This window comes from Lissotriton vulgaris, chromosome 3_2 (genome assembly GCF_964263255.1).
Source record: "Lissotriton vulgaris chromosome 3_2, aLisVul1.2, whole genome shotgun sequence".
NCBI classification, from domain to species: Eukaryota; Metazoa; Chordata; class Amphibia; order Caudata; family Salamandridae; genus Lissotriton; species Lissotriton vulgaris.
In genome coordinates, this window is record NC_141690.1 from 25,159,096 (window position 1) to 25,175,781 (window position 16,686).

At 41.7% G+C, this 16,686-nt stretch overlaps 1 protein-coding gene across 1 annotated transcript in view; it reads left to right on the forward strand.

The window, feature by feature from the left end:
* Positions 1-16,686, forward strand: part of ARAP2 (ArfGAP with RhoGAP domain, ankyrin repeat and PH domain 2) — a 1,270,949-nt gene that overhangs the window by 225,526 nt on the left and 1,028,737 nt on the right. Inside the window, exon 6 of the mRNA XM_086964430.1 lies at positions 6,048-6,401. Within this exon, the coding sequence (XP_086820556.1) occupies positions 6,048-6,401 (354 nt within the window). The remainder of the gene's footprint in view (positions 1-6,047; positions 6,402-16,686) is intronic.

Genomic DNA, 16,686 nt, shown 5'->3' on the forward strand with positions numbered 1-16,686 from the left:
TACCTTGGAAAAAAATAAGAGACAGACAGCATTTAGCAAAACAGGAGCAGTTCGTTTAATTACACAGTGCATGTGTCAGGCATAGGGTCTGAGGACTGTCTCAATTTATAATTGCTAGAACACAGACTTTTATACAGTTCCTTGAATGTAATCAAATGTTTCCAGCGATCCATTATTAGGTTGAGCCTAAAGCCAGCGCGCAGGTGCTGCTCTGTGAGACTTTTTGTAGAGGAGTAGGTGTTTAGAAGCACCGCCCACTCTCCGCCCATATTTGCCAATGGCTTGTGTCATTGCCTGTCCTAAATGCTGGCTTCTGAATCATCAATAGGCTTGTTATTCCCTCCTTGGTACTGCCTCCTCTTCATCTGTCACCTCCCATGGCGACTGGCCCCTTTACCTTGGTTGTTACATGGTTCGTGTTATTTGGACTGTAAGCACTATTTTCATTTATGAGGTTCTCCTACTGTAGGCACAGCATGCTTTTGTGTCTTCTTTACTCCCCCCCTCCCTCCCGTTGTCTGTGCCTTCTTCCCCCATACTCCTGTTGTCTGTACCTTCTCCCCCCACCTGCCCTCCCTCCCGTTGTCTGTGTCTTCTCCCCCTCCTCAGTACGCAATCCCTCCCCAGTTGTAATGATGCCAACGATTTGCAATGTCATAGGTCTCGAGTAAATGTGAGACCTATTGCATTGCAAATGCTTGTTTTGATAAGGAATGTGTACCTCTGTCTTTAAAGCCATAAATGAAGGGATGTTTTTAGGAATCTCGTGGGACTTGTCCTTGCATTCACACAATGCAGCAATTGGGTACATGTACTGATGTTCGGCATGAGGAGCGCATGATCACTGCATGTATCGTGCATGCTATGTCTTGGTTGGGTAAGTCTTCCTAATTTCATGTGGTATCTGACTTTATAGTGTTTTGGGAACACACACACACTCCTCTGGCCATGTGTGCTTTGTTGGGACCAATCTCCTTGGACCATTGTGGTGTCGCTGAGCCTATATTTGAAATTGATCTGGGATTTCATGTTTGCACGTTTGCTGGATACGTAACAACCCACTTGTGATCTGTCGATCAGTGACCTCCTGCCTGTGTCTCAGGGCCTGCTTAACTATGTGTTTCGAAGTTGGGTTGACATTGAGTTCACAACTAGCAAATTCGTCAATAAAGATACAATTTTAATTTTTATACTTGAATGTATCTTTATTAATATCAACTTTTTGAATAATTTTTACATTATGATAATCCCGGTTAATTCAGGCTGAACAATAGGGAAAAATGTACTCCGTGTTGGAGTGACTCACCATTGAATGAGCGTGAACAAAGAAAAGGAAAAACAAAGGACTGCAGAGAAACCTCCTCCAGGTTACAATCCTTAAAATAGGACATTAAAACTGAGATGAATATTTTAAGCACAGTTCACATGTTGGTAATCAACGACTTTGATAACTGGGTCATAATCAGGAAAAGAGGATGCTATGAAAGTCTATAGAGAAAGCGAAAAGATGTTACAGTTAGTCTAACAAAGTCAATAGGTCTAGCGTAGGATGCAGCATTTTGGCTTTATCAATGCTTGTTTTGTTATCGTTTTTGCACAGCTTTCTTGTTGTGAAAGCTGCCGAGTCCTTATCAATATATATTTAAAAAAAGGACTAAAAGCAAAAATATATTTGGACTCAAAAACCATATCTTGCTTTTGGAGTCCCTGGCACTTAAGGGAACTATTTTGTTGTGTGACTTGTGTTCCTTATAAAATGGATGATTGCTCTCATTCCTATGAAGTTAAATAATGGCTGAAGTGATAATGGCTGAAGAGAGCTCACCTATTTTCCCATGAAGTGTTTTGTGGTGGGTGAAAAGAAAAGCGACTGACACAATAGCCAACCAGTGGATGAAGAGGGCTGTATATAGAATTATGCAAATTACACATATACTTTTTGTAAAATCAAAGAGAATGCTAGACCTACAAATGCTCTAAAATAGGAGCACCTTTCTCAGAAGGTTAGAGCAAAGATTCTGACATCTGAGGAAGTAAGCAAATAAGGGACAAAAAGAGGCAAATCATGTAATGGGATCAAAAAGGACCAAGAAGGAAGCACACATACATTCATGAGATTGAAAACACATGCAGAGGTACTCACATAATCATGTTATACCTGTTTGACCTGGTCCTCTCCGCAGGATCACCCTGAGCCATTTTGCTTTACTCTTCACTTTTTTGCTGCATTCATTTTTGTTGGTCTTAGGACTTTGTGCCCTTCACTACTGCTAAGCTAACCAGTGCTAAAGTGCTCGTACTCAATCTCTGAAGATGGTGGAATTGGCTTACACCCACTTGGAATGTGTAATTTACTTTTAAGTCCCTAGAAAGGTGGTAGTACATGTGCCCAGGACCCATAAACGAAATGCTATTAGTGAACCTTCAGTACTGACTGTGCCACCTACTTAATTAGACCTTTAAACGTGTCTCCGGCCTGCCATTACAGCGCGTTTGTGCAGTTTTAAACTGCCATTTTGACCCAAACGTTCTTTGTAATACATATCTGTCACCACTTGGCTAAGCCCTGATCATCCCACAGGGCAGGGTGCAGTGTATTTAAAAAGTTGGACATGTGCTTTTAAGTTTTACGTGTCCTGGTAGTGAAAACTTTTACGTTTGTTTTTCAGCACTATAAGGCCTACCTCTCCCATAGAATAATATTGGGTTACCATACTATATTTAATAATTGATAATGTTCAATTGAGAGCAGATGCACAGGTCCAGTTTGGTGTTTAATGAATTGTAATTAAAAGCGCTTTTTAATTCTAAAGCCGGATTGTTAATGACAGTTAGTAAAATGACACTTTTAGAAGGTTGGCCTTTTCTTGTCCTAACCCTTTAGTGCCTGCGGCCTGATTCTGGGTCACATGACTAGGTGTTCCTGGGAGTTGGTCTTTGTGTATTGCTGCCAGACAGTGAGGCAAGGAGAAGATAGATGTTGGCAGGATGGGACACTCTGAGTTAACAAGGGGGGGGGGAGCTGCCACCTACCCCACTTACACATCACAAAGGCCCTGTTTGGGCACTCTCACAAAGGGTTGGACCCTTGTCTATTTTGACCTCAGACAATCTTAGGTCAGGGCAGGTAGGCAGAAAATTGCAAGTGCCCCTGGGGTTTGGAAATCTCTGAAGTCTTTCCCACTTCAAAGTGGGCCAGAGGTAAAAATATTAGCCAAAGCTCTTCAGTACACTTCTGGACCTGTTGACTGCTGTGCTGCTGAAAGGACTGCAATTCTTTTGGACTGCTGCCCGGAAGGACTGCTGCCCTACTGTACTGACCTGCTGCCCTCTTTCCTGGGTGATAAGGACGGATCTGAAACTCCAAACCCAGGACTTCCAAAGTGACTTAAAGGGCTGGTTGGCTCACCTCCTGATCAGAAGCCTCAGGGACATAACAGGCCCCAGGACCTGTACTCTGCCATCTGTGAGTCCTGCCCCCATGTTGCGTGATCCTTGTCCGGGACCCTAGGAAGTGGAACTGAAGGTGCTCTGCCAGCTCATCTAGGGATCCAGCAGAACCGATGCATCTCTTCCTCGGTGTGGTGCATCACCTTTGCTGCTCGACGCACCGCCTTCTGAACCGCAGCATTGTCTCTGCTGCATGGACTTCGCTGATAGAAGGACTTTGCATCGCCCATCTAATCCTTTGCAGCAGACACATCTCCACACAAGGACAAAGAATGGCACTTTGCAGATCCCATGAGCCTCCCATATGCGACTCATCTTCACTCCAGGATATTGCCTCACACTTCCCAGCTCCCAGAACCACTGCTGCACTATTAATCTCCTCGACCGGACTTCACATGACCTCTGCTGCATGCCCATACTCGACACGGGACTCTGCATCTCTGCGCAACCCCAGGATTAAAGTACTGTGTTCAGCTGGCCTAAGTGTGTTCCTGTAGCTAACCTGCACTCCATTGCAGTCGGCCTTAACTTGTGACATTGTCCTTGTCAAGTGCGACCAGATGACCACAGTTGGCGCTTTGTTGCACCATTTTCACTTAAATATTTAAAATTGCATATCTCTGGTTCTAATGATTGCATTTTTGTTGTTTTGGTCTTGTTCTATGTATTATAATCTACTCTGTTCTATATTGATGTGGGATTTTTCTTAAGTCGTATTTTCATGTTATTACAGCTCGAAGTGTTGCACACATACTTAACATGCTGCCTGAAAGTTAAGTCTGACTGCTCTGTGGCTAGCAACCTGAGGGTCGAGCACAGACGAATTTGGTGTTTGCTTGTGATTTCACCCTGTCAAGAATTGCAGTTGGTGCTTGAGTAGGGTTTTACCACCTCAACCAGTAACGCAGTTTCTTACAATATCTGTGGATCGGGGCAAAAATAAAACAATTAATTATGCGTAACTCTACCAAATGGAAGAAAAGCAAAAAGAGATGGAAATACCGCAGGTATAACCAGGGTCATGATCTTACGCCAGCAATTTCTAAATTGCATCTCAGTGGCTGGGGAAGTTATGGGTATTCGGCCTTTGAATAATATGAATCTAGGACGGTGCTACAAAAAGATTCCAAATGTCTAATAATTATAGGTAAAAAACACCTTATTGAAAATAATTCAATCTATATTGGTGCCTGGCTGGATCACCTACCCCAGGGGCACTGGCCCCAGAAATTCCCGAAGACCTGCTGTGTTGCTTGAGAATCTTTGGGTGTGCAAGTTGCATAAAGGATATTTTTACTTGACTCCATTTTTGTCTGCCCTTGCTCAGTTTCCCATGTTACTAGCCTGTAATACTCAACTGATGTGTGTGTTTTTGTTTGGGCCTTCTACATTGTTTACGTTATTTCCCTCGCACAGCAAAGCATCAGCAAAAAAACACAGAAATGAAAACCACGAATAATTGCCATACTCTCCAGTGACTCGTCGCTCCTTAGGCAACTGCCCCTTATTTTCTTTAAAAATGGTGTTTAGAGGCGGGGAGCTAAGTACAGAGAACATCAAATCACCAAAATGATGAATGGATTAATTCACAGCTTCATGTTCCTACCTGTCATTCAGAGCTCACCGGGTTTAAGAAGTCATAGGAGTTTGGACTAATTAGCATCTTTGATTACCTCACAGGAAGTGATTTCACAGAAAATGTGATATCATTGATAATATGAGAAGTGACTGGTGAAATATAAAACAAAAAATAAAAAAATCTGTAAAATGGAGAAAAAACTCCTACATTGACTAAATTAGAATCTCGGTTTTCAAATATAGTGTAACAACATTAAATCAGCTTTTACATGAACTGAAGTGGTCTGTGAAAGGGTTTTATTGTGGTGGAATTGCCCCCTGATGTCTTTCAGCTCCCATGGAGTGCTCTGCGCACCGCTGAGCTTGCCAAAGACTTGTTTTAGGTGCCCGGGTTCGAGCCATTCTCACCAGCCATTAAATAAACCTATTGTGGGTGACCTCAATGGTGTGAGTCTCACTCACAATGAGTGAGGCTTGGGGTCTTTGCTCGTCCTGGGCACCACAGATCACGTCCATGCCTTCCTAGGAAAGGGCTAATCTAAGCCCCCCCAAGCATGCAACGGCGACTCCGCTTCTAAATAGAAAAAACGACAGTACATGTTGGGGTGTTAGTTATGGTTTGCATATAGCCACATAGGCTCAGTGTTTTTCGACTGGAAATCAGAACCATAACTTGACTTCAACTCCATTTTTCCAACATACATCACAAGTTAAATCACTGGCATGTCAGCATCAGCCTTTCTCCCATGTGTGTGGTAAAAGTGGTACCCAACTTGTAGGTTATTATTAGGTCTGAAACTGTCGAAATCTCTTGGAAAAGGCTCGTGAGATAATTCTGAGTCATATAAGTTCAGTTGTTGTTCTACTATTTTGTTATTGTAAATCTCACTTCCTCTGTCCCTCTTCAGCGCTTTGAAGCACTGGGACACTCCAGCAAAAGTGGCATGAAGCAACACTGACATGAACGTTAGCGCTGGGTTAAAGTCTAACTTCGGATTCTTATTTCTCCTTTACCGCAGGAAACGGGTGACCCCTAACCTCGAAGAACGCTATGAAATGGCGCCCCAGGAATTCACGCCAGCGCCCAGTGAGGGGCCTTCGTCAGAGTCTGAATACTCCACCGTGGCAGAGTGCGCCCACAGCCTGAGGGTGAAAAGCACCGAGCCCTTCAAGAGCCACTCTTTCCCCCGTGATAAGATGCAACAGGTGACATTGCTAAGTTACGCTTCACTCTCAGATGGACTAGATCAGCCACCTGAAAACCAGAGCTTGTTCACCCAAGACGACACCTCCATAACCCCTTATGCGTGCTACTACGGATCATCTTCAAAGAGGAGTAAAACTGGCTGGCTGGATAAACTGTCTCCACAAGGGTATGTACTGCCAAATGCACTTTGGGATACAACGAGTGTGATGTGGGAAATGTATGTTGTGGTTTCAGAAGTAAATAGCAGTCGAACCTAAGTAAAGAAAGGACAAGTATGCCATTCTAAACGTTACATTTTTAAGAGGAGACTGACTGTACCCCATCCTCCCACCCTAACACTACACCTGTTAATCCAGTGTTACACTTCCCTTCAAATTTTTTTGGGGTTATAAATACATAAGGTTCCACCTTATGCCCTGTGCCATTCTGAGGATCCTGTACCTGAAAAGATTTGTTTATCAACATATGAAGTTTCTTTCTGAAGGATCCACACGATATTATTGGACCTTGTCTTAAAAGGTATACCTCAAAGACACAGAGGAGAGTCCAGAATACACATGCAAAGCTGAGCTTCACCTGGCCTTCTGTGTTTTTCTGTTGGTGAGGAGGACACAAATGCTCCTAACGAGGGCGGCTGCCGTTAAACACTCCAAACACCCTCATGGAGGATTTAACAGACTCGATCATCCACCTCTGATTAAATGCTATCAGTGTAGAATCTGGCACACATGCAGTGCCTATTTTGTGGCAAAGATGGACAGCATTTTAAATGGAGCAAGGGGCCAACGACAGGAAGGTCCGTTCTCTGACCCTCCCTGCGACCTCCCAAAGAACAGTCAGAGGAGGCTCCAAATGTGTGTCCGCCTTAGTCCACTCACTTTACTATGTGCAAAAGTGTCATTTTTCCTCCAAGGATGTTCGATTATTGATGCTGTCCAGGTTTTCTAGTCTGCAGAACTTTGGGGGCCTGTAATGTCCATCTTGTCATTAGAAGTTTGTGCCAGTGAGTACAAGCATATACATTGTAGTTTATTAGAACTAGCTCTACGTGATTTAAGTACATAGCCAGTTCTCGTAAACTATACTTACAGAGTAGGGTGATACCGTTGGCTGTGGTTGAGGTGTATCTGTAGACCCTTGTGTTGGTCTCAGTATTGGAAAAACAGAGAGTCTGACACATTAGTACTAAGGTGCCTTGGAAGAGCCATCTGGAACCCTCTTGAATATGGGTATTGTAGGGTATAACAGAGAAGCATTTGCAGAATTGAGTATTGTTCTCAGTATTGAAATAGTAGTACTGTAAGTAATGATTGAGTTTTTCTGAGTTCAAATACTAAAACAGCACTTGCTGCAGGAGTATGATGTGCATAAGCAGATCTGCATATGGTTCCCAGAAATTCAATAGCAAAGATGCTACAAACCAGGGTTAGGGTGCCTTGGCAGAACTGGACATAGCTGTACTGAGCACTATGTGTGTCCCAGCAGTGGCATAGCAGGCTCTGTTGGAGATCAAGAAGACGGTGGGGGTCTCAGTCATAGAATTACAGTAGTCGTAGGCCAGATATGCATTTGTAGAAATGTTTCTTGGTTAAAAACTGCAATCGCAGTGTGTATTTTAGAACCAGACTGATAGTCATTGGTGAGTCTACATGAAGTTCACAGCACGAAATCCACAGAAGAATCACCCCTTGAATTGTTGGAGTGTCGCTGGAGTAAGTAAGGAGAACATACAAAATCATTGTCATGGTGCTAGGAAAGTAACAAAGCTAATCTTTTACAACTTAGCAAGAAAATGTGTATGATCGGAAAAATATATGAAAGTAACAATGAAAAGGATAATTTTTGGTTTTACGTTCAGTATTGTTAGTGGTATAAAGCAGGAGAGCAGACCACTGCGAGAAATGTATGCAGGTGGAGGACAACTGAAACTTCGATTATAATAAGGGGTAGCAAATTCTTAATGTTTACCAATACATACTTACCTGATCAATGCAGTTTTGGGCAAATATAACAAATTTTAAAGGCTTCTTTTGATCCTAATACAGCCAGGGTCCCATCACTCTAGGCAGTCCCTGTTTCCCATGGGCACCCACCTGGCTCTATCCCCCAGTGGTGGCCATATCTATTCGAGTACGCATTTAAATCTGATTTCCTGTCCAATATCTTTCCATCACCTTGACGTCACACTACCGTGTTCATCACTGCCTGATGGACCTATCACGAATCAGTGAGTCCAAACCTGTTTTAGCTGACAAAGACTTAGAAGAGGAAATTTAAGATGTAGAGCTCTCAAGTTGCCTCAACAATGAGCCTGTTATTTACCCTAGTTTTAACTTTGCATGTTGCTCCTTATTTTGCTTCTCAACTATAAATGCAGCACTGCAAGTACCAGAATGCAATTAGAATGAAGACTGGATAAGAACCTACATGACATGTGGTAACATTAGAGATTTGGACAAGAGATTCAGCACAGTCAATCACTTTCCACCAGTTTCAAGGCAAGCCCGGAGCTAGTAGGAGATCTGAACCGCAGAAAAATAGAAACAGAGTCATTTATTCACTGTGGAACTTAGACTTGTGGATAAAAAGTCCTCGTCCCAAACTTTGACTGCATCTTGGACTACATAGCGGGATGGTCGCCCCCTCATCTTACCTTGCGGGTGGGGTTGCTACAAGTTCTGTAATGCTTTCATTGGAATCTAACTCCCACCACCTGCATTAGTGAGAAGAATTTGTGTTGCATATCTTGAGGAAAAGGCACTAATAGTAAACAAAAAAATCACAGATTTAAAAAAGGTGGAGAGAATAATTTAGTATTTATAACCACTGAAAACCAACAGTAATAACCAAACTCCAGAAATGATCCGTTGTTACTAGATCCTCAAAAAAGTGCACCCAGATAGAAAATGCACTAAAATGCTGTTGCAATTGTGGTTGTCGGTATACAAATGTGACTAACATAACAATATGCCAACGTTTTATAATGAGCACTTTTATCTAAAGGGCTCTACGCAAAGCAGGTTTCTATTCATTCACAGACGAAAGCAGCCTCACTCCATAAACCACCAAGCACAACCTGTTGTGAGGACACCGCATTTTATGGGGTCACATCCGGTGGATTTCCATAGCATCCGAAGATGACCACTGCCTTTGTGAAGAAAAGGAAAAGAGACAGATATTTCCCACCATTGTCATTTGAGTTGTTCCTTTGAGTGAAGAGGTGTTTAGAATCGACAGACCTGTCGGACAGTCTCTGGCTGTTACAGGGTCTCACCCTGTTCCGCCTGAAATATTACACACATAGACCTAGACATTTTATAATAATTAGTATTTATTACAAGTTAATTATATTTAAATCATACACATACGAATTCGCGCCATAATAATGAATAACTCAGTGATGAAAACATATAGAATACAGTGAATAAAATGTATACCCAATCTATGTCTTTTACATGTCCATAATCATTTAGTCTAAAATCCCCTATTTGCTTTTCGGCCTTCTAATGTTTTACTTGCTGCTGGGTCATGTAATACCCTCACATGCCCGTAGACCAGAGGGTGTTTAGTTAGGTGTCCCGCTAGGCACTGCCTCCCTGCGAACAGACTCTCTCTCTTCCACACCCTAATGAGGGAAGGTTTTTATACCTTTCCTTTCTTTATAGTTCTATGGAGCAGGTGAGAATCCCCTCCGTCAGAACCGTGGATGGACATCGTGTGAAACAGATCTTTCGGTTTAAGCATTGTTGAAAATCTCAGAAATATAATTTCTTGTTAATTGTGCACAATATTAGCAGGGAAGCTGAAGTCTCCGTTGTAAGATCGTTCTGTATGGAAGGTTTTGCCTTGCAGATGCAGGCACAGCTAACATTCAGCTGAGGGATACCTTTCCCTTTAACTAAAGCAGTGCAGAAGAGGAGGGGTAGTAATTTTTAACATGCAGACACATTACTTCAGCTTGCACAAAGATAATGCAATACCACTTAGTGTTTCACATTCATAGAGAAGGTACAGCGTAAGTTGACATGACTCTGGTAAAATTAAACATTCCAGTTGGTAGAAATAAGAACTCCAACTACAAAATTACTCTGTAATGTTGCCCAGTCTATTTTTAGGTCTCGCAAGCGAATGCAGCACAGCTGCTTCGCTAACGAGCCTCTATTGCTGCCGCTTTCTGTCCTGAAGGGAGACAGGAGGTGGCCCGCGCGGACAGGAGATGTGCACTCCGTAGGCGTGCACATCTTCTGTCCACGCGTGACACCTCCTGTCTCCCTTCGGCAGAGAAACCGGCGGCACAGCGCGCTCGTCGTGTGCTTTCACTTTCCCTCCCACCGTCGGCTACACAGCTCATGGAACATGACACCGCTACTGAAACAAAGTTGAACTAGGAAGATCTAAATAGACCTTGGCTGCAGACTATGCCTTGTTTGTAGAAGGGGTAACATTTATTTTAGCCGAAGTTAAGCGCAACGTTTCCCCGATATACTGAATTGAAGTGGCATTCTTTTCTTAATTTATGTGAAGGAAAAGACTGTTGGTAAATACATATTTCACAACAAACAAAGCCTTTGTTTTAAGCAGCAGTTGTGTGGAATGTTGCTGGCTGTTTGAACTTTTCAGCATGGACACCCACTCTGTTTTTGGGCCCACAATATTCCACACTGTTAGCAGACTATGAATTATTTGTCTTAGTGATGATTTTAAATACCCTACGCCAATGTAGTCGATTGTTAAAGGGCCCATCCCCTTATTAGGGAAGGAAGCAGCAAAGGTACGGATAAGGAACTAGTACCTTTTCTTGTTTTTTGTGCTGATACTTTTATACTGTCCCTTTTGTTGATCGCATTGTTGTTTTTCCACTGATTGTTTTTTTTTTAAACGTCACCAGACAAACACCTGTTGAGCACCTGCCTTTCTGATTTTTGTGTTTTGTTTAAGATTTACATTTGTTTTGCATTAACAGGCCGGATGTGAGTCACAGTGCTAGGGAAGGCTTTGGTGTATGCATGTCTGTAAAAGGGTTCCACTAAAGGCAAGCACATCGGACGATAATTGTTTGATAATATCAATCCTCATTCTTATCTCTCACCTCGCTGGCAGAGTAATATTCTAATCTTATAGTTTAGCTGGCCGTGTTCACACTTTTGACAGAGTTGGCCGTGTGATAATCTAAACCCTCACTGTGTTGGCTGTATTAGTCCTCCCCTTCCTTGCCATGTGATATATACTCGCTCACGCTGCTGGTCCTGTAATATACTCTTCTGTCACACAGCTGGTCCAGTGGTATTGTTATCCCTCCCACTGCTGGCCGGGTGATATTGCCTTTTCTGATACCTGTTCCTGCGGTACTCACATCCCTCACACTGTTGATCCTGTGACATTGTCACCCTCTCACAGATGAGCATGCGATATTCCCCTCCCTCACAGTGCAGATCGTGTGATAATCCCATCCTGCACACTGTAAATAATGTCCTATTTTCGTCTCTCACATGGCCGGTCCTGCGACATTCTTGTCCCTCACACTGCTTGTCCTTGATGTTTTCATCACTCTTGCAGCTGGCTGATATTCTCAACCCTCAGGCTGCTGTTCGGTCGAGGACAGCCAGGGGTGTATCTGGTCAATGAGATGGGGGAGGGGCGGTGTGAAGAGGTGGGCTGCGGGGCAGGAGGCAGAGATGACCAAGGTTTGGGATAGACTGTTTCCACGAGGAACAGGTCAGTACTGATTTGCTTTGGAGGGTAGTGGGGGGCACAGTGGGTGAAAAACGATGGGTTGGAAGGCTTCCCCAAGCAATTGCCACTTGTTACATTATTTGCAAGAATTCGTACTATCCCTTTTGGTGTTTGATTGTCAGTAGTATGCCTGTAAATTTGAGACTCCATATGTGGTAATAGGGTGACCCCGTGTCCCTCAGCACCTAGGCATTTATAGGTAAATCTACAGTTGGTACTGTTGGGTAGATTAATTGCTTAATATCTCATTAAATAATATTGTCAAAAAATAATTATTTATCCATACTTTGTTTGGGACAAACAACAAGAACACACCAAGAAAAGAAAAACAAATTATTCAAATATTTGTACTCTTCACTTTTCATTTTATGAAAAAATATATTTATATATATGCCTGTCACAAAAATAACTTCATCAATATAAACAGAAAGTTACTTAAGTAAGTCAAGTGAAATAACGAGACAACGTGATATCATAAGTGAAGAATGAAATACACAGACATGAAAATGACACACATATACCCAATAATTCAATCAGAATCTGTGCTTTCACAATTCTGTATCACATGTTTCTCCTCAAAAACCCTAACAACGAAATGTTTGGCATTGGGGCGAGGGAACTGGTGGACATTATCTGAAGGACCGTCAACATTTCAACCCAAGGTGTGTGCAGTTCAAACGTCACGGCGGGTCTTCCTCAGGACAGAGAACATAGATGTGGACAGCCTATAAGGGGCAGAGTAATCCGACATGAGTGAGGTGAATTTCTTCAAGGTTATAGGTTAGAATGGTAGGTGCACTCACCAAATCATGATGTGGGTTATTATCACACGTATAGCTCAAAGTTGAGAACAGTGTAAAACCAAGAAAATTGGTACTAATGTTGAAAAGCGATTCCAATCTCAGCTGACGTCAGGAATAAACAAAGGTACAGGTAATGAGTTCCTCTCTTTGCAAAAAACAATCAATGTTGTGCGAACAACGAAAAACAAGCATTTGCAATGCAATAGGTCTCGAATTTATGTGACTTTGACCTATTGGAATTGTAAATGACAATGTCTTATTTATGTTTTGGTTATTGAAACATAAATAAAAGGCATTGTCATTTACAATGTCAATAGCTTAAACTTGAGTAAATGCGAGACCTATTGCATTGCAAATGCTTGTTCTAAAGAATGCTGATAATCTTCATTGACCTGTATGTTATTCCCGAGAGCACTATGTTGATGTTAAAGATAGTAACCTTGCACAATCAGTTAGTTCAATTTGAAAAGAGCAGCTGTGCAAGAAAATATTCGCACTTGAAGAATGACTGTTCTCACATATTGTTTTACACACAGCCAATGCTGGGACTCAAACCTCTAGACAGAGTGCCCTTTTTGGTCACATTTCACTTGTACATTCAGAGCCCATTTGCCTAATGCATTTAAACAGTGCTCAGGAGACAGTTCGTCTATTCAATGGTCAGGCACCATCATAGCAATCTGAGTACACAAAGTTGTTGTATGTGTTGCCAAAGCACTATTCTAAGGAACAGTAGCAGAATTTATGCAACACGAAAGATGGAAAATATTGAATTTGTACCTAAAATAAAATGTAGATGTGAAAAATCCAAGAGCTCTAGCGACTTTAGAACTCTGGAGAGTGTTAAACCACCCTGTGCTCTCAGACTTAAGGTATGTTGCTTTTCTGTTGTATTGGAGGCATTTGGATTAGTGGCTAGTTTATTTTCAGGCATGCAAGCCTCGTTTTGCACTTTGTTTTCCATTTGACGGGTAAGAGTGCCAATGAAGTAATTGTGTTCCTTTCTGTGGCCGTGGTAAAAACTTATAACTTCAGTTAACTATAACTTGTGAATTGCAGTGTTTTTAAAAAAATTAGTTTAAAATGTTACGTTTAAACTGACATTTTGCACCTAAATATATCGTCAGTGTTTTTTTGTTTAAAATATTACTGACATTTTCAACTAAATATAATGTCACTTTATAAATACATAAATATACACATATACAGGAATATCAGGCAATATACATCTGCATTGGGTGGTAAAAGAATGTGTTGTTAAGCCCTCTGTGGTATTACAACGCATGTTAAAGATCAACGCATTGTAATGCCCGCGGCTTAAAGGCATGCTGCATAAACTCCATTCTTGTACAGTCTACTATTCACCCTGTATTACTCGTGTTCCCCTTTGTGTGCTTTTAAAGTTTCTTTCACGATTTCAGAAGCCAACCATATGATTACAGCAACGATTAACGCACCCTCTCATTTCTCAGAAGATTATTATCTTAAATTGTAAGCGGGCCTTTGAAAACTTCTGTCTCAATTTCCGTGTATTTGTTTCTCTTATTGAATATAATGACCTCTGAGCTAGGGCTACAGCAAGTAGTATAAGTAATTCTCACTTACACGGAGTCAAACGCTGTGGCTTCGTTGCTATTGGTTGTATTAATCTGAAATCATGTGAGTTTTTAGCTTGCATTCCTGGTTGTCATTTCTGATGTGTTGCACGTTGAGACTTGCAAGCCTCTTTGCCTCGCCAGATTTGACTGTAGCCAGAAACTGCAAATGTGGGAGTTGCAGGTGTTGAATGTGATGTCTCCAGGATACTATGATGCTGGACGCTGCACGTCCGCATGGAACTTTACATGCAGAAGCTAAGCTGGGTGGAGCAAAAAGTGCAAATCACGTGCACTTTTATCAAACAGTGCTAATGTTAAAAGCAAACCAAAAAGTCATAATTCATAGAAATATAGACCTAAACACAACTGCAGTGTCGATCTAAACTGGTGACACCAGTTACCTAATTTTCCTAGCAACCTCTAAACTTGCTTTCTCACAAACTATTCACATTTTTCAAAGGCGTGCATTTAAAGAAACACCAAATAGTTCAAACGTGAGAACACATTAGACTCATCTCATAGCCCATTAAAGCCTTATGTATTGTATTGTGTAGTACATTGATGCAACAAGGGGTATGACTTTGTGGTGCTGTTCTACTCTTGTCTACACTGATGTGAGTGTCAGCTTGCTTGCCTAGATACCTCTTCTGTTTTTTGTTTTGCTTGCTGGATTTTGCAAGCCTCTTTGCCTGGCTCGATTTGGACTTAGTCAGAGTTGACACATGGTTGGGGGTTGTAGTGATGAATGTGTGAGAAGGTCAGGCCTTGCACGTGTGCTTGACATGGTGTGAGACTGCTGATTGTATGATCGGCCTGCGTGGGAGCTTTGGTGTTGGACGGAAGGTCCTGAAAGATCTTTGATATGAATCAGACATGACGCTGCACATTTGAATGAAACCAGGCAGGCTGAATCTTAGCAGGACAGGCCAAGCGAGTGCCAAAGTACCATGCAGGTTCATCAAACGGTAGCAAATTTATATAAGCATATCAAAAACATAATTTTCAGTGGAAACATAGACTTAATAACTAAAGAGTTGACAGTGATTAGTAACACAAGTCGCTAGATTGCATTTTAACCTCCTGTACATTGTTTAAAGATGTCGCCAATAAGAAAACCTATTATCATCATAATGACATTCCTGTTAGAGACTGGAGTAGTGTATTGGAATTTGTGTTGTGCACTGATGACACTGGTGTAGCTTTGTTGTGCTGTGTGGTCTTTGTCCAAACTGTTGTGAGTTTCAGCTTAGGTACCCGGAAGTCATTTTACAGTTTTTTTCTCCCCGAATTTTACAACCCAAATTATTGCATCCTTAAGTTTTGCCGCTGTTTAGCACTCTAATTCCCTCTGGCTATGTGTGAACGGCATAACACTCCACTAATGCATATATCAAAAAGATTGATTTAAGTGGTACGTTTACAAAGCGGAAGTCATGTCACATCATGGTTTGTTGTGGGAAGGGGCAAATGAGGATTGATCTGTTAGATATCATAGCTGATGGAAAAATCAAGACTGGCCAGTGATGGTGTTTTTCTTTAAGTGTGATAGACAGATGAGTGAAGGTAAATTGCCATTCATTTTAGACATTGTGAAAGAAATCTGTCCTGAAGGCTCTTGGCAGAGTTTACGAACGACAGCTAAGGGACCTGGGAAGTTGATGCACAGACCCGGAGATACTGGAGTCTTTCTTTCTCGAGTCCTTTAAGTCGAAATGTATATGTTCTAATGATAGCCTATTTTCCCGTTGTACATCTCAGGTACCATTTTTCATCCACAGAATTCATTCTTGAAATGTCTGAAGTAATATTTTTTATGTCAACGAAATATTCTCGATAAGACTAAATCGCTTAGTTTGACTTTCAAATCTGAATGATTAGGAATACACTTCAGTGCTTTGAGGCTCCATTTATGTGCCAAAAATATTTACTCAAGGGAGTAAAACAACTGATAAGTCATTGCACCGTGCACCCTGTATTGCAGTCGTGGAAATCAAAAGTATTTAAGCCATTTGGTGTTCACACTCTCCGGTGAAATGTTAAACAGATTGCTTCAGTACGAGATTCTCATTTGATTCCGTGGAGTGTGAACTTCGAAAATGATAAAGTGGGAGTGACAAGCAAAGCTATGCCCAGGATTCACCATTTTTTAGCACTTGAGCAGGATATTAAGGCACATAAATATAATTTATGGGCAGAATGTCCATGAGGCTGACTGATTGAGCGTATCAGGACAATGTGCATTTATTCTTGCAGATAGGAGTAAAGAAAGGAGACAATTTACTAATGCGGCAGAATGCACTCAGTTCAGTATGTAGGG